Below are 25,292 nucleotides of genomic sequence, written 5' to 3' on the forward strand. Positions count from 1 at the left end.
AAGAAGGGAATCAGGAAATTCAACGGAATATATTTTCAATGACACAAGACTCTGCTTTTATCTCTCTACAACTTTCTTTTTTCAAGATTTAGTGAAGAGTCGGAGTGTATAGTCTTTCTCTGTCTACATTTTTCTCTTTCCAAGACTGAGAAACGCACATTGAGAAAAAACGATGAAGGAAATCAATTAAAACAATGTGTAATTTATCATTCTTAAAACAAGTGAAAAATCATTTTATTGTTCTTTAAATTTTGATTTAAGATGGATTTTGTTTCTTTCTTAATCCTATGATAGAGAAGAAAAAAAAAAAAAAAAAAGAAATCTAAAAGTTCTTTCATGTGGTTATAATGCCAAAATATCAAGTTGTTTTCTAAAAATTGTTCTTAAAAATTGTTAAGCAAATGATTTATTTTTGTTTTGGAACAGTTTTATGCGTTCTAGAAAAAAAAATTGTGAAAAAAAAAAAAAAGCCAAACAAGGCTTTAATATCTTGAAATAATTAACCAACCAACTATTATTACCAAAAAAAAAAAAAAAAAAAAGAATAACCTAGGGCACAAATCAAAGATTTCTAAATACTTGTTTTGAAAACTATTCTCTTACTTTAAGAGTGTTATTTAAAAACGAACAATGCTTCCCTTTGCCTCTTCAGATCCCTTTCTTCTTCATCCAATAAATAAAATTCCCCAACAAATCCATAAAAGAAAAAATAATTAAACCTTCAAATAGTCTTGTTGTTCTTGCTCTGCACATCTTTGTGCGTCTTCTTCCTGTTCGCCAGTAGGAATTAGGAGGAAAAGGAATCTGGGGATAGGAGTCATTGGTCGTTGGGCCTTCGCAAGGCACTATGAGTTGCTTTTGTTTTCTTGTTTTATGTTTAGTTTATTTTTGTTTCTTTATTTATTTTTTAATCAAAGGGGATTTTAATTTTCAAATATTTTGAATTTACTGATTTACCCGGCTGATAATTAGGATGATAAAATATTAAAATATTTTGCAATTTGATGGTAGAAATTTTTTAATTATAAAGATAAATATTATTTTTCACACTATAAATGATTATCAATAAAATTTATATAGCGGATGATAATTTAAATCGATAAAAAAAATAATTTCAGTGGTTTAGCATTCCTATCTATATCTATAAAGATATAGATTTGAATTATAGAAAGATAGAAAAATAAAAGAATAGAAGTTATTAGTAATATTAAAAAAAAAAACAATTTAAGTAATTACTATTAAAATATTTATTTTTAAAAATTTAATATAAAAAATAATAAAATTAAATATTTTAATAAATAATATGAGTTATCAGTAATGTTAAGAAAATAAATAAATAATTATTATTAAAATATTTATTTTTAAAAATTTAAAATAAAAGATAATAAAATTAAATATTTTAATTAAAATTTGTTATATGAATTAATAATTATGATTGGTAAAACTCAATTATAGATGTTAACTTTTCGTAAGATTGCATCTTTGTTATGGTAAATTCCATAAAATTGCATCACCTACACAGTTGTACATTTTCCAAGTGCAACATGTTAACCTTTTCCATGTCACATTGGATTTATTTATTTTTTTAGCAAAAAATAGAAAAAGATTTCATTTTTTATTTTAAAAAAGCATTCAAATTTATTTCGGATATTTTTTGTTTTCCATTAAAAAAATCCAATGTTTTTGGATACATTCCCGTTTATCTAAATCCAATTTTTCAACCAAAAAAAAAAAAAAATTAACTTTCAAAATAATTATTGGAAAAAAAAAAGAAACTTTCATAATAATAAATTACCCGTTAGAAGTCATTTAATAATAGCCAATGCATTTATTGCACAATCACAATCTCATTTAATTCAAAATTCATTTAAAAGGTAATTTTATTCTCATGGAGAATACTGTATAAGAAAAATCATTTTCTTATCTTTATATAACCTTTTTATGTGAACCAAATATAAGACTATAGCTATTGAGAGCGGAACAATAGCTAATAACAGCTTTTCTAGAAATTAGATCCACTAATGGTCGAAAATGCCATCTTAAAGTTTTCGTAATTTTGCAAAAAAAAAAAAAAAAAAAAAAATCCAATTTGGTAAGATGGGACCAATTTGAGCTAATTTATTTATTTATTTTTAAGAATTCCCACGTTTGGCATGATTAAATCGCGGCTTTTATGAAACCATTGACTTCTTTGGTCCACCAATCCTGTACCGTCAGTACTAATAGCCTGGCAACAATGTGTTTGGTTGCGGTTGTTGTTTGGCCATTTACAGCCCATTTAAATATTATTATAATTTATTATCATTATCATTTTTTTGCTTAAAATTTATTATTATTATTATCATTTTACTTGCAAACCATGTCATCTTTTGTATTTTACCGTCCAATCATAAAAGTTTTTACATGTTTGCTTAAAATACTACTTTTGTATCATTTTACATTGTTTGCTTAAAATATATATTTTTTTGTTTCATTTCATTACAAATTTGTAATTTTCTTTTATGAGTTTAGCCAAATTAGTCATATATATTATTACTTCATATATGTTGTATAAAAATAAAATAAAACATAACTATTTCCAATCAAAATTATATGAATCTTGTGTGACTAGTCTTATCAAATTCAACAATGCAAATATGTTTTTTTAAACCAATGTTTTTTGTATTGAGCAATGAAAGTATTTGATATCAAAAATATAAAAATTTAAATTTAAAATAATGCTAAATCCACTCGGATATCTTTGTAGAGAACAACAAAAAGTGTTTAATTGATCTAAAATGAAACAAAGGCAATAATTTGTAAGATAAAGCAAGCATTATTATAACTTGAGAAGCAAAATGGAAAATCAACTGTAGTTTAGATAAAATGATGGTAATCCTTGTTTTTAAATAGCATTTGGTAATGCCTTAGTTTTTTTTTTTTTTTTTTTTGGTTTTTTTTTTCCTACTTAATTGTATGAAAATTATAGACAAAAAAAATTTGCATGCAAATTTCTTTACTTAAAATATATATTTTTATCGTTAGTTATTTATAGTTAAGGTATATAATGTATTTCTTTAATTTTCATCAAACTCAAAATTTAAAATAAATAAATTACGTTTTATTTTAAAGAAAAAAAGTAAATTATACAAAATTAAGTAAAAAAAATAAAACAAAAACAATAAAAAAGCAAAAATTTAGTTTTATTTAACCCGAGAATTAAAAAAAAAAAAAAACCCAAATTAAAAAAGGAGAGGGTGTTTCACGCGGGCGAAGTAGTGGATGTTGGTGAGCCACCCTTGTGCCAGCTGGTTGTCGGGGAGAGGTCCCCAGATCCCTCCCAACCTCGCTCTGCACGTGACTTACCACCTCACTCTCTCTCGCTCTCTCTCTCTCTCTTCCTGTGAAAAGCCCATCGCTTTCCTCATCGATCAATTATATCAATCAAAAAAAGCAACAAAATATTAAAAAAAAAAAAAAAAAAACTCGAAAAATCAAATCCGTCTCCCTCTCTCTCTGTCTCCCATTTCCTCGTTTCCATCACTCGCTCTCAATATAAATATATACATATATAATATTATAGGTTTTCTTTCTCTTGTATATTTCATCTCTCCCATCCCACTCTCTCCTTGTTCCTCTCTCTCAATATATATATATATATATATATATATACATACTACAAATATATATATATAAATAGATATAGTTGTTTCTGTTGTGTATTATCTATCTTGGAGTCAGTGAGGGTTTGGTGTAGGGATGAAGCTTCGGATGCGAACAAATTGGGATTCAAATGGTGTTGTATGAGAAAAGAGGTTGGATTTTAAATGCATGGATCTGCTGGTGGTAAAATACTGAAAATTCTTTTTTATTTTTATTTTTATTTTTGTTCTATGATTCAATATGTGTTTTATGTGTTTTGTTAATTTCTGCCCGATCCTTATTTCCAGTTGCCATTTCTTTATTCGAAATTAGTTAGTTTTGTTTGTTGATAGGGAGTTAATTTTTATGAGTAAAGCATTCAATTGGAGCTTGGTGTTGTGAATGTGAAGAGTGTTGGGGGTGGAAATCACTGATTTTGAGTGTTTGTTGAATTGGGTAGCAAAGGCTTGATGTAGATTTGCATAGAAATGTGGGTTTGAAGTCGAAATGTATTGGCGATTTGGAGCTACTGAACTGGACCCCCGTATAAGTTGCTCTTTTCGTAGCAATGCTTTTGTCCTGAGATCTTGTAGTCGATCTAAATGAGTTTTTTCCCATTATATGATGCATTATGTTAGAGTATATATCTAAATCATTCATGTGTGGCACTAAGGTGAGAATTATTATCATCTGTTGGAGTATTGGTGATAGAACTCAAATTTATACATGTTGTGACTCTAAAAAGATGAATTTTACTACATATTAGTATTGACATAATTCAAGAGCGTATTTGACAAGTTTAATGATTTGGACAGCAAGCACGCTGCCATTGGATAGCAAAAAGGTTGTAATATTGTTATTGCATGACTGTATCTTTTGTAGAGAGTTCTTATGCATCTAAAGCAGGAGCATGATGATTGTAAGCTAAAGGAATGCAAGCATCTAATGATGAGGAAGGATTATAATATATTCTTAGGGAACATGAGGGTCAGAAGTTGAAGTATAAGTATATTCATTAGTTAATTGTTGAGGTATATCACAATATTTGGCTGTGAAGCATCTTTGTTGGTTATAATCTACCAGTTAGTTTCATCAAGTGTATAATCTAGAGGGATGGACGTGCCATGGAATATGTTTGGTGTTACAAAATTTGTTCTTTTTATTACTAAATTTGTTCTTTTTTATTTTTCTTATATGTTTTCTTTTATTATAACAAGTTCCAAGGTGATTGTAAAGGCAGTTGCATGTGAGGTTTATCCATGTATATGTTGAATTGGAAAGGGGTTGAAATTCATAGTGAAACATCAAAAAATTTAAATGGTGCTTCAGAAATTTCACTAAGAAGTGTGTATAATTTGTAGAATGTAGCATGTTAGTTGACGTATTATTTTTCGGTGGGTTGATAAAGAAAATAGAATGGAGTATCGGTATCGTATAGCAACTGAGTTCTCTACAAATGGTAAGAAGCAAAACCAGAGATTAGATCAACATTCTAAATCTGTATTGCTGTAGTCTTACCATGTATAAAATATTTTATGGACAATGAGGGCCTGCTATATTAATTAGAAGAGTTGGGTGTGTATTTGAAAGAACCTTTTCTACATGGCTGATAGACTTTAAACTTGAACTGTTGATTTACTCTCGCTTTGCCAATGTTTGTCAAAAGATGAGTATCACTTTGTGACCTGATTACTCTTTGACATGCAGTTCCTTGTGAGGTTTTGGTGTATTTTTGTGTTTTTGTAGTTCTGCTATCTGTTTGGTATGCTTCCAGACGATTGAATGACATCTTGCCTTTGTAGTGCTTTATGATTTTGTTTTTTCATTCTAAGCTGTTTCTTTTTTTATTTATTTTTATTTATTTTTAAATGTAAAATATTGGTTTGCCATGTTTCAGGTCATATGGCCTCCAGCCTGAAGATACCAGTACGATTGAAATTGTCATCCATTATGTTGTTGCCTAAGAACTGTTCTTAGATTGAACTTTTATGGGGTAAGAAGAGGGGGCGAAATGGTTTTGCATTCCAAATATCTAAAGACATGGAGGAGACACGAGATGATGCAGGGCCAGCAGAGCAGGGGCTTCCTAGTGCTTCATGGTGGCCTTCAGATTTTATGGAAAGATTTGGATCTGTTTCTTTGGGTTCTCAAGATGATAGCTTAAGCAATACAGAATCACCCAGAAATTCTGAGCAAGATGTGTTGTCATCTCAGAAAGCATCACAGATTCTGTGGCGTACTGGAATGCTTTCTGAACCAATTCCAAATGGTTTCTATTCTGTTATTCCGGTGAGAATTGATTGTTTTCTTTTGCCTTAGATTAATTATATTCATTGTGGTTCTCTCCTGGATTACCTTTGTTACTGATCATTTTTGGGCTTGGATTGCCTGATGGTTTGATATATGATGTTTCCATGAGAAGATGGACTTTCCTTCTTTTCCTTCTCTCTCTCTCTGTCTCTCTTCCCCTTTATTATCATTTTGGACTGCTTCCTATAGAGTTTCCAAGAAATATTTTATATAATTTTTTTTCTTCATTCTGATTCGTTAAAAGTGAGTAGAAAAAGATTATTGATCTCACTAGTTATCTTTTATATTACTGAAACAATGAAAAAAATCTTTCTGACTTGCACAAGTATAGGGGATAAAAAAGGTAATACAAAAACAACCTAGAGTTTCATATGGTGCAAAATAATTTAATAATGCATTAGTAGTATGCCTAAAGAATGTGAAACAGAAACTGAACAATCCATAGCTCCAATTTCTGCTTTATTATGGTTCAATTATGTACTCTACAAGAAATGATTGCCACAAGAAAGTTAGTTGTTGGTTTAGGAAGTACCTTTGGTCTAAGAAACTTGATCCTAGTATATTCTCAACAGATGACGAGGGTCTTATGCTACTGTATCATTTAAACATATCTAAGAAATATTTATGTATTCATTACTATGGAAGGCTGACTTAGGAATTCTCATTTTTGAATTTCCTTTTGCTGCAAGATGCCTCTGAACTTTTCACAATTTAGTGTATCTAGTTCTGTAATCAGGATGATATGTTCTTACTATTAATATATGTGTTTCTTATAAGTATTTGTTTATATTCTTTGTTTCTCTGTTATTGAGTGTTATTTATGCATGATTAAATTACTTTGTTTTCATCAAAATGATCGAATGCAATAATCTACAGGAGAAAAGCCTCAAGGAGATTTTTGATGATATTCCCTCTCTTGATGAACTTCATGCTTTGTGGGGAGAGGGTTTTAAAGCTGATGTCATTCTTGTAGATGGCGCCAGAGATAAAAAGCTGTCCATGCTGAAGCAATTGATTGCTGCACTAGTGAAAGGATTGAACTCAAATCCAGCTGCAATGATTAAAAAGATTGCAGGATTGGTGAGAATTTACTAGCAATTGTAGTCCAGTTATGTTATTATTGTTGTCTCTCTACATATATCTTATATTTCCTACTCTCTTAATTCCAACAGTTGAGCAATTCGTTTTACGAGGACAATTTATTTTATTTATTTTTTCTCTTTAATAATAAGCTGGGTTTGATGCTATTTAGTCATTACCAAGTTATGGATATTCTATGATCTTGTTACTGACTTAATATTAATTTATCTGTTGTTGTATTAATTACGTGTTAAGTACCACTTCTCAGCAATTTATCTGCTGTTATGTTTATTACATATGACTTTTCATCCTGTAATGTATTTACAATATGATAATCAAGTTCTACAATATGATAATCAAGTTCTAGTACCATTCATCATTTATGGGAATTTGTACCTTCTTTAAGATTTTATTCTGATTTCTTAAATTGTTTCATTTTTTTTTTTTTTAACCATATTAGGATAATACTTCTAACTTTATTTTCACACAATTTCCTGCACAGGTTTCTGATTTCTATAAACGGCCAAACGTGGAAAGTCCAGCAAAAGCTGCACTAGAAGAAACCTCCAACTTTTTTGAGAATCGTGGTCTGCAGATGCTTGGGCAAATAAGGCATGGTTCATGCCGTCCTCGAGCAATATTGTTTAAAGTCTTGGCAGATGCTGTTGGTCTTGAAAGTAGGCTCATGGTGGTAAGCTCTAACTTCATTTGGTGGAAAAGTTTTCTGTTTGATTTGTTTCTTTCATTGATCATTTTCAAGGAGTTGTATTGTGATTGTAGTTGAATGGAAAGAAAATCTTAAAGATGTGTTTTATTTGCAGATCACATAGCTAACATTGTGAAAGTTGATGTTTTGATCAGGGTTTGCCTAGTGAGGGGGCTATTGAATGTGCGGACTCATATAAACATATGTCTGTAATAGTTGTGTTGAATTCTGTTGAATTCTTGGTTGATCTTATGCGGTTTCCTGGCCAGTTAGTTCGACGATCAACCAAGGCAATTTTCATGTGTCATATTTCTGCAGCTGGGGAGAGTGATTCTGCTGAGAATGATTCATGTGATTCACCATTAGAACCAAATAGTCCTCTATATGGGTTTTCAGAGAGATTAGATCCTGACAGGTGAGCTTGTAATGGTTGCACATATTTAAACTGTGTATGGCTTTCTTATTTTGTAGCATATGATCATACAGTCTTTGTTCGTAACATGCTTCATAAAGTTTTTCATTGGAAGTTATTCATTTTTCTTTTTATTAACTGTGTCACCAGTACTGAAAAAGATGAGAACCTTCAGTTCCGAAGGTTTGATTCAAATGTGCCAGGACCTTCACTACGAAACATGATGTTGCGAACTACTACTGCTGCCGAGAGGAAATTAAGGTAATGTTTATTACCAGTATTGTTGACTGCAAATCAATGTATAGATTAATTTTGCAACTTTTGTATTCTCTTTTCATTTTTTTCCTTTTTCCATTACCTTAATGTTTTTTCTCAACATCTGTTTTATTGGGACCTCTAAAAAGTGTAGAGTGAGGTGTTGCTGTTGAATTTATTTGTTCAATTTCTCAGTTTATCTCATAGTGAACCCAACATTGCAAATACATTTTGGCGGCGTAGTCGGAGGAAGGTGATTGCTGAACAGCGGACTGCTAGTTCAAGGTTATAATTTGATCCAACTGCTTATTTGAGCTGACTGATTGTTGTTATGTGCTATTTACTCCTGCACATCATGGCATAGTTTCAAAGTTATATGTAGTGGTTTAAAAGATGTATGTTTCTGGGGCATGGCTTCAGTGACGTGCAGGAAAAATGCCTGAACGAACAATATTAGGGCCAAGACACCTCTAGGGTGCATGCTTCATACACTTGTTGGCAAAAGGAGCCTCATGGCCCCTCCTAGCAAGTAGTATGCCTAAGAGGAATCATTGCTATAACATTTTTCTCTAACCGTTTCTCAAACCATTGTAAAAATTTTAAAATTAAGAACCACTATCTAACAAACCCCAAGTTTGAGTTGTACCCAGACAACTTACATGCTGCACGTGGTGAAATCAGATAGTTGCTTCATTATCTAGCAATTTTTCTTGTATTTTAGTGGCCTCTCTAATATGTTTTTTTTGTACCGTTAGTTTTTTCAAACTGTTCCTCTTGTTCTATGACTACTTTACAATTTTTAATTATATTATGTAAATTTTGAAAAGCATTAAATTTTAGCACCAGAAGAGGCATGCTTCCAATGCTAATGTCTCATTTTGAAAGTAGAACACCTTGTTTTGTGCTTTTACCTTTTAGGACACTTTTTTTATATGAAATTTGGTGTTAATATCTTCTATCCTTTTTTGTTTTATTTTTTTTCCCCTTTTTTTTTATTGATTTCTGTTATAGCTTATTTATAATTGGTGTATGGATGCTACCATTACGATGATTTTAAGAAGTAGGACCTCAATTGGCTATGTAAGTTTGTTGAAGAAGTTAGACATTTAGGTTTTTTTTACTAAGGGGGAACAGCAAATTTTCTTTTTCTTATTATTTATCTGCATTCTTGTTTGGTTGTTAGGAATCATTAAAGGTGTAGACTTCCATTATCTTCAACCCATCTTCAACCTTTTGAGCATTCAATGCCTACTTGATTAGGAGTCAAATTCAGGGTAGCCTCCTTTAATTAGAAAGAGAGTTACAAAGGCTAGTGGTGGAAAAGATCAATTTTCAGCACTGAGGAGAATCAAATTTGTAGCTAAGACAAATAGTGGAAACACTGATGGTCCATTAATTAAACCTGAGGTTTTGTAATACACAAACTTTTGAGGGAAGAGTAATTTGTTCACCCACTGGAGAGTGGTTGATTTCTTGGTTAACTGTATGGACATGTATTTTTCATGTTGAATTGATTGAAGTATGGCTTCTTTTTCAAGTAGATTACCTGTATCCAATGTTAAACTTTCTTTATTCACTAATATCTTGGTTGATTAATATTATGCTTGAACTTTAGGATTTTATGCTTTTCTGACTGATATCTGAATGCTCACTAACATATGCAAGTTTGTGTGCGTCCATGGACCTTTTTTGTCCTTTGCTGGGCACTAGTTCTTTGAGATTGCTGGCCAGGGTTTGTTTCTTACTGTCTTAATGTCAAGGATATCTAAAGATGGTTTAGAATGCTTTATCTTTGAGTTACTCAGTGATAATGCTTATTTTCCTGTTTTAATTTTTTGTTTTCTGCTTTTGTTTTTGGGGGTTTATCAGTCCAGAGCATCCTTCATTACGAGCCCGTGGACGGTCCATGCTTAGTGGTGATAGAAAAGAGTATGCAGATGACATGTCTACATCAAGGTTGTGATCACTGTTGACTCTGTTATATCCCTTAAATTCCCTATTTAACTTTTGGATTATGCTGAGTACTTTGTTTTACTTTTTCTTTGCTGGAAATGTTATTAATGAGATTATAGCTAACAAAATTTAAACTAATGGAGGTTTCAAACTTAATCTAGATCTCGCTCAATACCTCACAAATAATTTAGGTTCCCTTGTAAAGTGTATGTAATAAGATTGGGGATAGAATTTGGAAGTCTGTCAGTGGGACATTTTGAATCACAATAATAGATGAAATTTTATAGTTAAAATGTTATCTCTCCCAACCCTCCCTGGTGGATGGGGGGTTTCTTTGCATCCAGTTTATAAAACTGTGCCTAGAACACTACATCTAAAATCAAACCAAGCTTAGTACCCAATGAATCACCTGCTGTTTGTGGTGTTTGGAATAAAGGCTCCAACTTTAAATGATAAAAAGAATAGTAACTAGACGTTATCCCACTTTGATATGACAGTGTCAACTTGATGCCGATAATAGTAAGAAAAAGTGAACAGTTCTGGATCTAACTCCAACGCTACTTCATTATTTATTAGAATTGAATTTAGTAGCTTGTTATTTTGTCTCCTACTCAATGCCATATTAGATTTGTTAACTTTTCTTAATTTTCTTTATATGCTTGAGCTTTAGTTTCTCCATCTGAAGTTTTGAATGCTGGCTATCCCCCTAATTATATGGTGAAAGACCTGCTGTTTGATAAACAGAATGTAATTAATTTTTCACTGAAACTCTATCAGTGGCCTCAATAAATTTATTTTGTTGACTTGTTTCAAATTTTGCAGTTTCTTACTTTATTGCTTTTCATTATGCACCATTTGATAATTAAAATTTGTTATAAAAATGCAACAAATTTCTCAATCATGTGTAATTAGATGTGCATTAGTGCATCTAAAATTGTGATTACATATCACTTTTCTTTGCACTTTTGTCTTTCTATATTTCCAAATCAAGCAACATTATTGGGGGCAAAAAAAACTTGATAATCCTACTATTTTAATTAAGAGAAGCATAAAGTGATGAACTATTTGAAATTGTATATTGTTATAATAATCTGTTTAGGTTCTTTGTCTTGCAACTTTTCTGTAGGTTTGAGTTTCATAGTAATTTCATATCTAATTTTCTTATTTGTCAAAGAAATGTCTATGTGTGCCTCTATAACTGCTCATCTTTAATTGAAAATGCAGCTATAGGTCAGATGGTGCATCGATGTCAGAGGCTCGTAGGTTAAGAAGAAGGAGCATTAGCATTACACCAGAGATTGGTGATGATATCGTAAGGTTGATGTTTGTTCATTAAGATGGTTTTAGTTTATTAGCAGATATTTTATCTTCGAAATTGACAGTGTGCTTCTGTAACCATTTATTTCTGCTCTTTGATTTTTTCCCTTTTTGTTTTTTGTTTTTTTCCTAGCTTCTTCTACATAGTTTTTTATGCTAGTGATTTATTGTATAATTTGTATGTAAAGTTTTGGTGTTTTGAACTGACATTTTATCCCTTATTTTAAAGTTGCCTTCAATTGCCTAAGTTTATCGGTTAATTTAAAACCTTTTTTTTCAATTTTCTTTTAGGGAAGAATTTGTGCGTCTTTTTCTTGGTTTGGATAGTTACCATGAGTTTCAAGTTTCATAAATATCACTGGTAACCTTGAGTCTTCAACAAGAGATGAATATCTGTTGAATCAATTGGAAGCTAATAACAAACTGAGGATCTAATGATGGGTGGCAACCTATATAATAGAAAGCAGAAAAGGGGGGAAATTTTATAATTTGAAAAGCTTGAGAACCTCACTTTCTTGTTTGACCAGTAAAATTGCAATTTGTATAGGGAATGAATTACTCTATAGTTTTCTAAGGTTTCTTTGGCAATCAGTTCTCTGTTGTGAGGAACAAAAGAACACTAACATTAAGAGCATGATGCCATGGTCTGATTTGTAAGTTGTTACTAAACTTGTCAGTGATCGTGGATGAGGTGAATCTCTAATTTAACCTTCTCTACTATGAATATATAGTTTCCAGAATTTGTGCTTCTTGAGTGTAATAGAGGAATTTGGGCTTGTATCTGTTTTGTTGCCTTCATGGAAAGGTTGGGGTGTTGGTTCTTGAGAGTTATTATGCATGATGCTGTCATCATTGTTATGAATAGACAGGTGGGTTTAGAAAAACTAATATGGTGCATAGTGTTTATCTTGAATGGATTAGTCACAATAGGTTATTGATCTGAAGAAAGACTAGTAATCTTGAGAGGTTAGCTTGAATGTTCATTATCACCACAAATTAATTATAGCATTACAGAAACCAGTGTCTGGGATCTAGGTTAACCGCTGCGGCTGGATTTTTTCTTTTTTTCTTTTTTTGGTACATGGAGTTCATGATGGTATTCTTTCTTCATGTTTATATTTTGCTATCATTGTAATGTTCTATATATGTTATTCATGTAGAGAAGTTTGATTCCTAGAATTTTTAAACTTAATTTTTGATTCGTAATATTTTATTCTGCTGTCTTGCTTTTGTATGTGTGATTTGTTTGGTTTCTGGACAATACGAGCTATTCTTATATTATTCAGTAACTCGGTATATAATTAATTAATATTACAGGGCTGTACGGGCAATGAATGAAACATTGAAGCAAAATCGGCTGTTGAGAGAGCAGGGTGATGATAGATCATTTTCCCATCATGCGGATGATGGTAATAGAAGTTCTGTTCCGCAGAAAAATGTATGTTTCTTTTGTCTTAGTAGCAGAGTGGCTAAGCTAACATTTTAACATATCCTTTCCCTTCTGCATCAAATAAATTTTTCCTTCGTATTCTTGACATGTTTCTTATTTCATTCTGTGATGTTTGAAAGAATTGATTTATCCTTTTCGCAACATGTTTCATGTTTATGTATATCCGGAACTATATTTGGCACGATTGCTAATTAATCTATGAGAGTGGCGGTGAATCATTGAATTAAGCTAACTAAACAACTGTACTTCTGGTTTTCCTTGTCAAGGGATTCTTCTATGATTAAAATTGGATTTTGTGCTCTGTGATATGTAAATTGGCTGCAATTTTTACTTGTGAACTTGTTTTGGGGTTTGAAAAGGCAATTTTATTAAACGTTGCTGGCAATAAGAATAGTTGGTTCAATAATCAAGAGTTGTAAAAGAGATCTCAATGGTTGTGGTGAGATTCTGAGATATCGAGAGTTTCAGAATTTGTTAAAATCTTGCTGGACATGGAGATGAGAAGTTTTGACTGATTGAAGGCAGAACCTGGTTTTAAATAAACCTTGAAAATTCAAAGAAATCGTATTTTTGTTTATTAGTTCTCAATTTATCACAGTAGTCTTCTACTTACTAATTATTATTATTTTATTTGTCATTAAAGGAGAAAATAAAGGTGTTTATCAGCAGAAGTATTAGTTTTGTAATTTGGTTGTGTTTTTAAAAACGTAGTAAGAAAGCTAATAAACTCAGCATCTGAACTTTCCCCATTACGATATATATATATATATATGTTTGCTGCTTCCTCAATCAAATTTCATCTTGATGTCCATGGTAAATAGTCTTATGGAAGTCTGCTTGATGTTCCTTTTTCAGGATCAAATAAGTTCTCAGAAGGCAATTTCATTACCCTCATCACCACATGATTATAGGAGTCAAATTTCTGGGCGAAGTGGACCTTCAGGTTATGTGGCAAATAATGAATTGGTCTCAAGATGGAATAAAGTTCTTGAGTCTTCCTTGTTTAATAACAAGCCTCTGTTACCTTACCAAGAATGGAATATCGATTTCTCAGAGTTGACCGTTGAAACTCGCGTTGGTATAGGTAAATATCTCTTTCATAATTTTCTTTGCTTCTTTTTTTTTTATTCCTTTTTCTTTTTCTTTTTCTTTTTTTTTTTTTTTGGTTTGAGAGTCACATATTTTTCTTTCCTTTCCTTCCCTTTCTCCGCATATTCTTTCAATTTCAGACCTGTGTAACTGCATTTTTGGATTGATTTAATTAACTCTTTTTATCCCCTTGCATATGTGTGACTACAGAAACCTTAAGAATAAAATTGGGGGTTGTCAATAATCCGAGTGCTTGTATTCGTGCAGTTAATATGGCATGAAAGTTGAGAAAGATTTTGTTATGCACACTTGAAAATTTTGAAAATATTCAATGTTTCCGCATTAAATTATGTGAAACTATCTTGAGAATGTTTCTTTCTTTTTTCCCTGGTAAGTAACAAGACAAGTTTCATTATAGCTAGTGTTTTTTTTTTTTTTTTTCCCCCCTTCTTGGTAGGTCATGAGACCAAGTTGGCTTAAGTATACAGTTTTCATATTTTTTTAAATATAATTTATTCTCTTGGTTGAGAAACAGGTCAAGTTCTTGATAATGTGACTTCAGAAACATATGAAATACAAAAAGAAAAGAGTATATAATATCCTGAATCTTAACTTATTCCCCAACGTTTTGAATTAAACTTGTGAATGTGTGAGAAACATGGTAGCTCAGATTGAGATCTCAATCCAGTTTCACCCATAACAGGGATTGCCTGTCTTTTGACATATAATTTTTTGAGTCAGTTATATCTTTCTTATAGAGTTATTAATGGTGAAATTGCTCCTAAGAATGTTGATAAGTGATAACAAGCCTAGGAAAAATAAATCTAAACTCCATACAATTAAGCATAGTGGACACATAAATGCGAAGAATATAAGCTTGTTCAGCATTGATGATGACAAATTTTATCCCTTGAGAGTAGCAAAAGTGGGAAAATTTTTTGAAGTTGTGCAACTTTGTTTTAAAAAATACAGTTCGACAGAAGTCGTAGAATTTTTAAGAGAGAATCAAGATGTGAGAATTTTGTGGGATCATGTCAAATTTCAGGCTTCTTTTTGAGGATCTACTTCAAAAGAGCTCAAGGATATTCAAATTTCTTCAAGTTTGTTGAATTGGAAAAACATGATGAGAATTTTACTTTAGTAAAGCTGTTTTTGAGGAGTCTTCATCCACTTCAATATATATAATGCTTTTGTCTTAACAATAAAGTAAGAAATAAGAAAAAGGTGAAAAATGAGCTTGATGAAAATTAAAGGACTCAAGTTTGCTTGCTGAAGATAGAGTAAAGGAAAATGGAATTATTTTTTGGTGAGAAGTATATTATATCGAATATTAGGGTTCTTGTGGCTGACCTTGAGTTCACGACGAGGCTTATTTTTCTATAGAAAAGCAATTTATGCCTTTCTACCACTCCATTGTGTTTTTATCTGTCCTATTTTTTTTTTTATTTTTTTTTGGAAGCAATATATTATTTTTCATTTATGTTATTTCCTAACTGTTACAATTGAGGTAGAAGTTTCATGGTTTGAGGGCAAAGGGGTGGTCACATAGGATGGAGAAGTATTTAATTTGATGTTATTTACTAATGAAATTGATATGTGAACAAAATGCTTTGTTGAGTTTTGGTTGAAGCATTTCCCTCCCTATATAGGGTTCTTTGGAGAAGTTTTTCGTGGCACATGGAACGGCACAGATGTTGCAATCAAGGTTTTCTTAGAGCAAGATTTAACTGCTGAAAACATGGAAGACTTCTGCAATGAGATATCCATTCTTAGGTATCCACTTGGTAACGTTTGTTTTTTTAGTTTATCTGTTGCTTTAATATATTATTTTTATCTTTGGTAATGTATAGACATGTAATATATCAGCCAGGCTCAAGTCAGGTATTTGATATAAGGACTAACATTAGGACCAACATCGTGCGACATCTTGCGTGACAAACAGTCTCTCTCAACATGTTGCGGGATGTTGGTCTTGATGAGTCCTTATATTAAGGACCTGATAGGAGCTGAACTATATATATATATATATATATAGATATAATATATTCAGTTATATGATTTTCTAATTTCAAGCTCTTTTTTATTTGTTTTTGTGGGTATCCAGCCGACTTCGACATCCTAATGGTACGTTCTTTTACCCACTTTAAAATTCCAAATATGAGGTCCCTATAGTGTTGCATATGACTATCTATGTGGTATATCTTTGACAAGCAAATTTTATTTTATTGTATTAATTGGCATATCTGTCATCCGCAGTTATTTTATTTCTGGGTGCATGCACCAAGCCTCCACACTTGTCAATGGTTACTGAATACATGGAGATGGGTTCCTTGTATTATTTGATCCATTTAAGCGGTCAGAAAAAGAAGCTTAGCTGGAGGAGGAGGTTAAAAATGTTGCGTGATATTTGCAGGTCTGTTCAGTCTATCCATAACCTGTGTTTCATTTCTCTTTATTAGTCTTATTTTAAGAATATGTGTTATCTTCCATGAATTAGATACTGTTTTTCTCCTAAAAGTCAGTTAGCTATGCTTGGTAATTAGATTCCACTGAGGTATAATTTTATCTTTACATATCTCCATGGAAAATATAACTTGCATATCTTTTTTATCTTTTCCCACAGGGATTCCAGACTCCAAACCGAGTCTTATTACAACATAATGACATTTTAGGGATTTTAGTACATCAGTTTCATGACTTGCGCATATCGTTACCTTGATTTTCAGTTGAATCTTGGATGTCTTTGTATGTTTTGCGTGTTTTATTGTTGTCACATATAGGTTTCCTGTAGTTCTCTGCCTGTACCTTGAAGGAAATGATAACTGATAACTAGCGGCTAGTGCCAGTGCCTGATAATGCAAAATTAGGACATTGGAGGGATTGACTAGATTTTGTCCTAACTTTACACCCTGCAAAGAATTGGCTGCATCAAGGCTCTAACCTGGCTAGATCTAATTTTGTAAACATATTGTCCGCCTGCATATATTTGTACTTGACACCCAATTCTAAGCATTGAATGTTAAAACAGATGAGAGCAGAACGAAATGAAGCTAATATAATGTTCATAAAAATTTGACTCCAAGGTGTCATTCATTACTTTGTTACCATCCAAAAAGTAGGAAGTAAGAGGAGCATATAATGTGATATGCATAATAATATTTTGAGTCGCTTGTTTGTATGGGATTATATAAGCAATTTAATTTTGTGAATTTCTTTCTGTTTATAATGTTTTAACTCAAATATTGATTTTGATCTGTTGTTGGTAAAGGGGATTGATGTGCATACACAGGATGAAGATAGTTCACCGAGACCTAAAAAGTGCAAATTGTCTTGTGAATAAGCATTGGACAGTCAAGGTCTGTGATTTTGGTCTCTCTAGAATAATGACAGAGACACCCATGAGGGACTCCTCATCTGCAGGAACTCCAGAATGGATGGCACCCGAACTTATTCGTAACGAACCCTTCACTGAAAAATGTGATATTTTTAGCCTAGGGGTTGTAATGTGGGAGCTTTGCACTCTGAGTAGACCATGGGAAGGTGTTCCAACAGAGAGGGTATTACTGGCATAATTCATTTATCAATTATAATTTTCTTTATATATTCAAGTTCTGTATTGAAGCATGATCCTTTTGATCTCTGCTGATCACAGGTAATATATGCTGTTGCGAATGAGGGATCGAGATTGGAGATTCCTGAAGGTCCACTAGGAAGGTTAATTTCAGGTTAGGTTTAAGAACCATATTTTGCTTCATATCTATTGAATATTCCAGATTACAGATTCTCATTTTCCATGTCATAATTGCAGATTGTTGGGCAGAACAGCATGAACGGCCAAGCTGTGAGGATATACTCGCCCGTTTGCCAGAATGCGAGTACAATCTTCGCTGATACAATCTGTTTGTGTACAGAAGGAAAAAAAAGAAAAAGAAAAAGAAAAAGACATGGGTAGAGTTGTTACACTATATTCTCGGCTTCAGTTGTATACTGTCATGAGTTTTTCCAATCATTGTAAAATCATAAAATTGTTGTCTTCTTTTTTCTTTTCTTTTTTTAACTTTGTTCTATGGTGCGGCAAACTCATCTTTTTTGTTGAAATTAAAAAGCAGAAAACTTTGTTTCCATGAGAAGACTATTGGATTTATTACTGTTTTACTTTTAGGAGTTCCACATCAAAAATAACAAAGAAGCCTTCTCTTTTCCAGTCCTACAGAGGCAAAAAGTAAAGGGAAAATAAAAAAAATGAAAAAAAAAATAAAAAAAAATACAAAACTAAAGGATGTGAAACACTAGGAACTTCCGTGTCAAGGTGTAACCGAGCATAAACATGGATGGTGGTTTTCCAGTTTTTGCTTATTTCAAGGAGGGATATGGCGCCTATTCAATGCTTCTTCAAAACGGCAACAGGAAAGAACTCTCATTTCAGTACTCATATCGTCCTCCGGCGCAGGATAATAATCCTCTCTCAGCTGCACATCTCTCAGGTTACCAATCTTCAGCAGGAACATCATGAAATGCTCATGCGTCGTCCCATGGATGAATAGCTTCCTCAGCGACATGCATTCGGCCAGCAATCCGGCTGCCGGGAGCGACAGGCTTCGTCGGTTGACGTCCTGATCCTGTGGCGGCCAATAATGGAGTTCCTGGAGTCTCAGATCCTCAATCCCATGCAAGAAAAACCTCTCCCAAAGGCTCAAATCCATCTGCCCAGATGGTGCGGTGAAAGCAAAGCCTATTGTATCACCACAATCCAATTTCATTTTGGACAGCCTAGGATAACGTAATAAGCACCTCAACCCAAATTCTTGTTCCTTGGGTTTGTGCCTTTTTCTGCAATCTCCTTCAACCTTTATATGAATCTCCTCCAAGTTGGGACAATATTCCAGACCCGCCCTCGGCAACTGCGTTAGAAGCTCTCCTACACCAATCCATAGAGAAAGGTATTGCAGTCTGTTCCAGTTCTTGCACTCGTATCCATTGTTGCCATTGTTGCCATTTCTATGGCCATTGCTCTGTAGTGCATTGGAACACTCCCCAACCGACCAGTACTTGCATTTCTTCTTTGCTCTGTCTTCGTACTCATCGTTTCCCGACAAGTTCATGAAATCATCATTCGGATTTGATACAATGGTATCATCAGCTTCCTCGAATTCATTCACAGCAAAACTAACATCCTTAACTGGATCCTCCATGTTCTTCCAGATGCAATCAATGTGGAGTTTCCGAATTCGCTCCCGGATCGGCTCCAAAGATCGCAACGACATGGCGGCATCCAAATTCTCACAGCGAGAGAGGCTAACATCAACCAGGGTTCGACGGAGCAGAGTAGCCATGGTGCTGACTCCATTTGCAGTAATCCCACTGCAGCCATGTACGTGCAACTTTGCTAGTTTACAACACCCTCTGGCAATCTCTATCAAACCCATGTCGGTCAAGTCCGGCGAGTTCCTGATAGACAGAGACTCGAGTCCCTGACACAACGCAATGCCGTCGAGCTGCGAACCAACAGCCAAACACATCCCATGGAAATGGCCAAGCTTGAGAAATCTCAGCCTCGGGCATTTCGAACCGAGCACTTCCAAGGCCAATCCACTGTCCCTCACGTACTTGCATACGTCCATTACCAGCTCTTCAAGAAACGGAAGCGCCGAGAAGAAATCGATTAGAGCTGCGCGACTGATCCTTGCGTCCTCTACGGCGTTGTTTGGATCGCCACGGGAAAACGACGTCGGATCAGCCAGATGGAGAACAGTCAAGTTGGGACAATTGGAAGCTATGGCTAAGAGAACCTCATCGCCGACGAATCCAATGTATCGGGGATCGAACATGCAGGCGATGAGGAGCTGCTGGAGGTTCGGACAAGCTTTGGTAATGACTCGGATCTCGTGGTCCTTGAACCCTTCGGAAATCGACGTCGTGAGCAGATCTAGCTTGGTTAGCGATTTGGCCACGTTAGGATAAGCTTGAAGAACCGGTGGGAGATCTTCGGTCCAGTAATAGAACTCCGATAGGTCCAGTGAGGAGAGCAACTGGCATTTCTCCATTAGAGGAACGAAGTCCGCTCCGGCAGGAGACTGTGGCCGTTGATGCCACCGGACCAGCTTGACGTGGCGCAATCTCGGCCATTGAGGAGCCAAAACCTGCAGAGTCGACGCCGATCGAGCATAAACAGTGAGGGAAGTTACCGACGGAAAGGTGACGCGTAGCTGGTACGCGAGGAGGTAAGGATCCAAAGACGACTCCAAGGGAGAGAGCAGCGCGTGGCCCCAAGGTGAGAGATGAGAGAGGTCCAAATGAGTGACGGATCCAAAACACCTCGGGATCATATGGAGCTCTTGCGCGTTCCCTCTGAGCGTCAGAGACCAGCGCGTGGCTCTCTCCAACGATCGAAATTTCCGGCAGACCAGCGCGAGCGAGTTTCTCGTTCGTGTGTCCGAAACCAAAGCAACGATGTTCGATAAAATGACCTCTGGCAAGTCGTTGATCGTAGTCGCTACGGTGACGTTTAACGCCATCTATTTTCTCTTATCGTTGACGCGCTTCACGGTGGCGGTGTGGGAACGACGGCTATCGAGGTACGCTCACTTTTTTTCCGATTATTAGGGATGGATTTTTCCTTTTCCCTTTTTTTTTTTTCAAAGGTTATTTTTATTTTATTTATCTATTAAACTTTGTGTTGGTGGAAGTTTGGATTTTATCTGTGTAGAAAGGGGTAGAGAGGAGTCGAGAGGAGTACAGTGGGTACTTAGATTGGGTTTTGTCGCGGTGTGGTTAGGACCACGTGAATGCGATGTATGTGTCATGTGAAAGGGTCTGCCAGGGCGTGTGCTGCGCGTGGGAAGAAATTAACAAGTAACGGGAAGGGTAAATTGGTCGACATACGTTTCACCTAAAAATAAAAAAAATTGGTCCACATATGTGTTTCGCGATTAGAGAGAAAGACTTTATCCTGTTGTCTTCCTTTGTCTGGCTAGGGTGCGTTCATTTATTTATTTATTTTTGGACGAAAACGGAGAATTTGTCTTTGCGTACTATTATCATCCCGAAAATGGTGACCCATCATCATCGTCATAGATTGTATTATATTGACAGAATAATTCATTGGCCAAAAAGGAAATTCAATAGGCTATTCAAGTTTTACTTGTTATTAAAATAGAAAAAAAAAATTAAGTACAATTAATTAATAGTTATTAAATCAGGATACATTTTATTGGTGATGATAATTTTGTGTGATAAATAAATAGGTAAACAAGATTAAATTAAAAAAAATATCTGTCTCTACTAGTTGACTTTTTGCTTACTCGAATTACCATTTTAGTTTATATGGTTTTTATATGCAAAATGATGTTCCTAAGAATATTTATTAACTTTTTAATTATTTTTTGTTTAATTTTCAACTGTGAAAATTTTAAATTCATATAATACATATATATATATATATATATATATAATGGGATTCATACTAGGCTATTATGATTTTTATTAGTTTTTAAATCACTTTAAATGGATCACTAATATATTTTTAGTTGTCAATTTCTGATGCAATTTGATAGCTAGTTAAAGAAGTATTGATACTAAGGCTTCTAGAGTTAATCAATTATTTATCAAAAAAATCAAAAGCTATTTCAAGTGTTTGGTAAAATTTAAAATTTCAATTTTACAAAAATTTATTTTCTCTAATGGCTGTTTTTGTAATTTAGCAAAAAATTATCTTTTGAAATTTTGATACTGGATTTTTAAATTATCCGTAAATTAAAATACCAAGTTTATCCCAAAGTTTAAAATTATTTTAATCTAAGATTTAAAATTTCATTATTAATGAAAATATTAAAAGTTTAAAAATATAAAAATATATATGTAAATATCGAAAAAAAACTCGAATATTGATAAAAACTCTTACAAAATTATAGAAATTTATTTAAAAAAATAAAATTTTTTATCATAATTTTGGTATTGGCTTATTTAATCAATTTATTATCAAATTGATTATAAAATTGTTAAAATATTGAATGAATATTATATTTTTCTTAATAAATTAATTTACAGTAAACATTAATAATTATAAACAAACTACTATAAGTGAAATATACAAAAACAAACAAATTTGACAAAACTATTTATTAATTAAGATATATAAATAATTATTACAATTATATTATATTTAATAATTGTTATCCTAATACCACATAAAACTTTTATGTGGTTGAAAATTATTAATCGCTTTCTCATTATTATTTTGAGATGTGAAATATGATAAATAATTATTAAAAAATATATCTCCTCGATAATTTTGTATTTGATTGTTAGTATATCAACCATATAAATCTAGTATTAAATGTGGTTGTTATTGATGATAATTATTGTATGATATTGATAAAAAATAATATCAACACCAATTCTTTATAATATTGTATTTCTATATCATTATTTTATATAATTATTTTCTATTATTATATAATTGCTATTAATTATAATTATGGGATTCCAATTAATCATCTTCATAAAAAATAAACAGCAAAGCATGTATATATATATATATATATATATATATTATCAATGAATAACATAAATTTAATTCAATTCACTATACTTCGCTTTTATCACTCAATGTTTGAAAGACAATTAAAAAGTTAAAAAAAAAAAAACTATCTATAATGTTAATTTGGCAAAAAGTTATACCTAAGATTTAAAATTTTAGTATTGATGGAAATATCGATAGTTCAAAACATAAAAATATCTATAGAAATATAAAAAAAAATCGAATATTAATAAAAATTCATAAAAAAATAAAAATTTATTTAAAAAAATGATAACTTTTATTGAAATTCTAAAACTAGTTTAATCAAATTAACTATTAAAATTATTAATACGTTAATTGAATATTATATTTTTCTTAATAAATGAATTTATAGTAAACAGTAATAATTATAAATAAACTATTATAAGTAAAAAATGTACCAAAAAATTGATAAATTATTTATTAATTAAGATATAAAAAACAAATATTATAATTACATTATCTTTCATAAGTATCATCCCAGTACCACAAATAATTCTTAGATGGTTGAAAATGATCGATCTCTCATTTTTATTATGGGATGTAAAATGCAATAAATAATTATTAAAAAATATAATTGTTAATATGTCAAATATATGAATCTTGTATTAAATATGGTTGTCCTTATTAATAATCATTATATGATATTAATGAAAATAATATCAACATAAATTCTTCATAATATTATATGTAAACTTTTTATACAGTTGCATTAGTAGTGATTTCATTCTATATACGTCATTTCATTTGCCTTCCTTTCTATAGAGTCAATGGTCGGTTTCTTTCTATAAGCTATTTCCAATTAAAAAAGAAAGAAAAACAAAATGATATTTCTGCGGGCCGTTGAATCTATCAATGTGATGGATCAAACAAGTACCAAGGACATGACGACCAGTATGGGCAGTTGTAGGGTACTGGCAGATATTCTGGTGTTCAATCTCACATTACTCAAGTGTATATCAGTGGATGATTCAAATGTAAAAATAGTTATTCTCAAACGTCGAGGCCTTTTTAGAGCGGTTGACTTCAAAGCTTGAAAGAACTTCAAAGTTAAGAGTGCTCATACTAGAGCAATTCTAGGATGGGTGACCTCCTAGAAAGCTCTGAACAAAAATCTGGTATCGAGTGCGATGGCTAAATTGAAGACAATATCGTCAGCCAGTAACAGATCTACTAGTGGAAGATTTTCATATAATATCAGAGCCTGTACCCAATTAGAAGTATGGTAATGAGGATGCGACCTCTAAGAGGGTGGATTGTGATGATCAATGTGGGTGAATATGGGACACTGACAAGGTAACTGGTGTCCAATCCCACATTATTCAAGCGCAGTGTAATAATAGTTACTCACTAATGCAGATGCCTTTTCAAAGCGGTAGGCGAATTTTGAAGTTAAACTTGCTCAGACGAGAGCAATCCTAGGATGGGTGACCTTTAGGAAGTTCTGAACAAAAAACTCATATAAAGTACGGTGGCTAAATTGAAGACAATATTGGTAGAAAGTGATAGATCGGCCAGTGAAGACCGGGTGTTATAAATGGCTTTTGGTAGACTTCTTTCATTTCTAAATTTTTTTGCAACAAGTCTAATCATTAGTATGAGTTCATTGACTGCATAAAGGTGATCCATCTTGATGAAGAATTCAATGATAACAAGAAGTAAAAATTAATCGTTTGATGTCTACTTATTCTCCTCTCTTCAATTCCTAATGAACAACATGATCTTGACCTGTCATTTGTTCCATTTTGCAACATCCCATATTCTACCTATGCTAGAATTACTCCCATTGGAGCACATTTAAATATAAAGTTTTTTCAAACTCTAAAACCAACCACTCTGAAAATACCTTCGTTGTTAAAAGAATGACTGCTTTACATTTGTAGTATCACCGTTCCATACTCAGGTGATGTGAAATTGGACACCAGTTAGCGTTGCCAATAAGTAGCCTACTAGTGCTCTGCACTTGCCCACATTTAACCTACCAGACTGACACTGAATGGCCACTAGTCATCACAATCCTTTTTCATGTATTGTTCACTAATCTGGCCCCTTCTTGTCTCGTATTCGTCAAAACACACAGGTCTTATATTACGTTTCTATGTTATTATTTTCTATTCTTCTATAGTCAACTACTAACATCTAATTTTAGATTCTAACGAATTCTCTTCATACAAAATATACAGCAAATTATACATATGTTTTATCAATGAATAAAACATATTAAGGTTATTTAATTTAGTTCACTTTACTTTGCTTATATCATTAAATATTTGAAAGACAACTAAAAATTTAAAAAGCCTATTTGGAAGACAATTAAAAGGTTAAAAAAAGCTTATCAATAAAGTTAATTTAGCAAAATTTTTACTAAACATCAATAATATTCATACATTTTTTAATAATTTTTTAAAAAAAGTCATAAAAATTAAATTTCTTAGATATTTTCAAAATTTTTATAGAAATTTCATGGAAAATTTAAAAATTTTCATGAAAATTATGGATTTTTTAATGAAATTATTAAAAATTTAATATGAATATTTTAATG

At 32.4% G+C, this 25,292-nt stretch overlaps 2 protein-coding genes across 3 annotated transcripts; one reads left to right on the plus strand and one right to left on the minus strand.

Annotated features, from left to right (window-relative positions):
* Positions 1-3,442: 3,442 nt before the first annotated feature.
* On the plus strand, positions 3,443-18,315 carry LOC125421750 (serine/threonine-protein kinase EDR1). Of its 2 annotated transcripts, none has more exons than XM_048471221.2 (17): positions 3,443-3,825; positions 5,519-5,910; positions 6,808-7,011; positions 7,514-7,702; positions 7,873-8,132; positions 8,280-8,390; positions 8,580-8,669; positions 10,254-10,340; positions 11,562-11,654; positions 12,972-13,092; positions 13,960-14,188; positions 15,843-15,966; positions 16,298-16,317; positions 16,450-16,606; positions 17,462-17,750; positions 17,846-17,918; positions 18,002-18,315. In XM_048471221.2, the coding sequence occupies exons 2-17, from the start codon at positions 5,662-5,664 to the stop codon at positions 18,082-18,084; spliced, it is 2,379 nt and encodes a 792-aa protein (XP_048327178.1). In that variant the 5' UTR covers positions 3,443-3,825; positions 5,519-5,661; the 3' UTR covers positions 18,085-18,315. The 2 variants fall into 2 exon arrangements, with proteins under 2 accessions (XP_048327178.1, XP_048327179.1); XM_048471222.2 differs by having other exon boundaries at positions 3,443-3,794.
* LOC107417168 (F-box/LRR-repeat MAX2 homolog A) lies at positions 18,298-20,866 on the minus strand. The gene has a single exon (XM_048471223.2). It carries the CDS (start codon positions 20,706-20,708, stop codon positions 18,552-18,554), a length of 2,157 nt encoding a protein of 718 aa, XP_048327180.1. The 5' UTR covers positions 20,709-20,866; the 3' UTR covers positions 18,298-18,551.
* Between the last annotated feature and the right edge of the window lie 4,426 nt (positions 20,867-25,292).

The sequence above is a fragment of the Ziziphus jujuba genome, chromosome 4 (assembly GCF_031755915.1).
Source record: "Ziziphus jujuba cultivar Dongzao chromosome 4, ASM3175591v1".
Lineage (NCBI taxonomy): Eukaryota > Viridiplantae > Streptophyta > Magnoliopsida > Rosales > Rhamnaceae > Ziziphus > Ziziphus jujuba.

Bases quoted from the DNA above. Each gene is read 5' to 3' on its own strand.
- LOC125421750 (XM_048471221.2), top strand. From the start codon at position 5,662: ATGGAGGAGACACGAGATGATGCAGGGCCAGCAGAGCAGGGGCTTCCT. The intron at 7,703-7,872 runs GTAAGCTCTAAC...TGTTTTGATCAG, and splicing joins TTGAAAGTAGGCTCATGGTG to GGTTTGCCTAGTGAGGGGGC. The intron at 16,318-16,449 runs GTACGTTCTTTT...TGTCATCCGCAG, and splicing joins CCGACTTCGACATCCTAATG to TTATTTTATTTCTGGGTGCA.
- LOC107417168 (XM_048471223.2), bottom strand. From the start codon at position 20,708: ATGGCGTTAAACGTCACCGTAGCGACTACGATCAACGACTTGCCAGAG.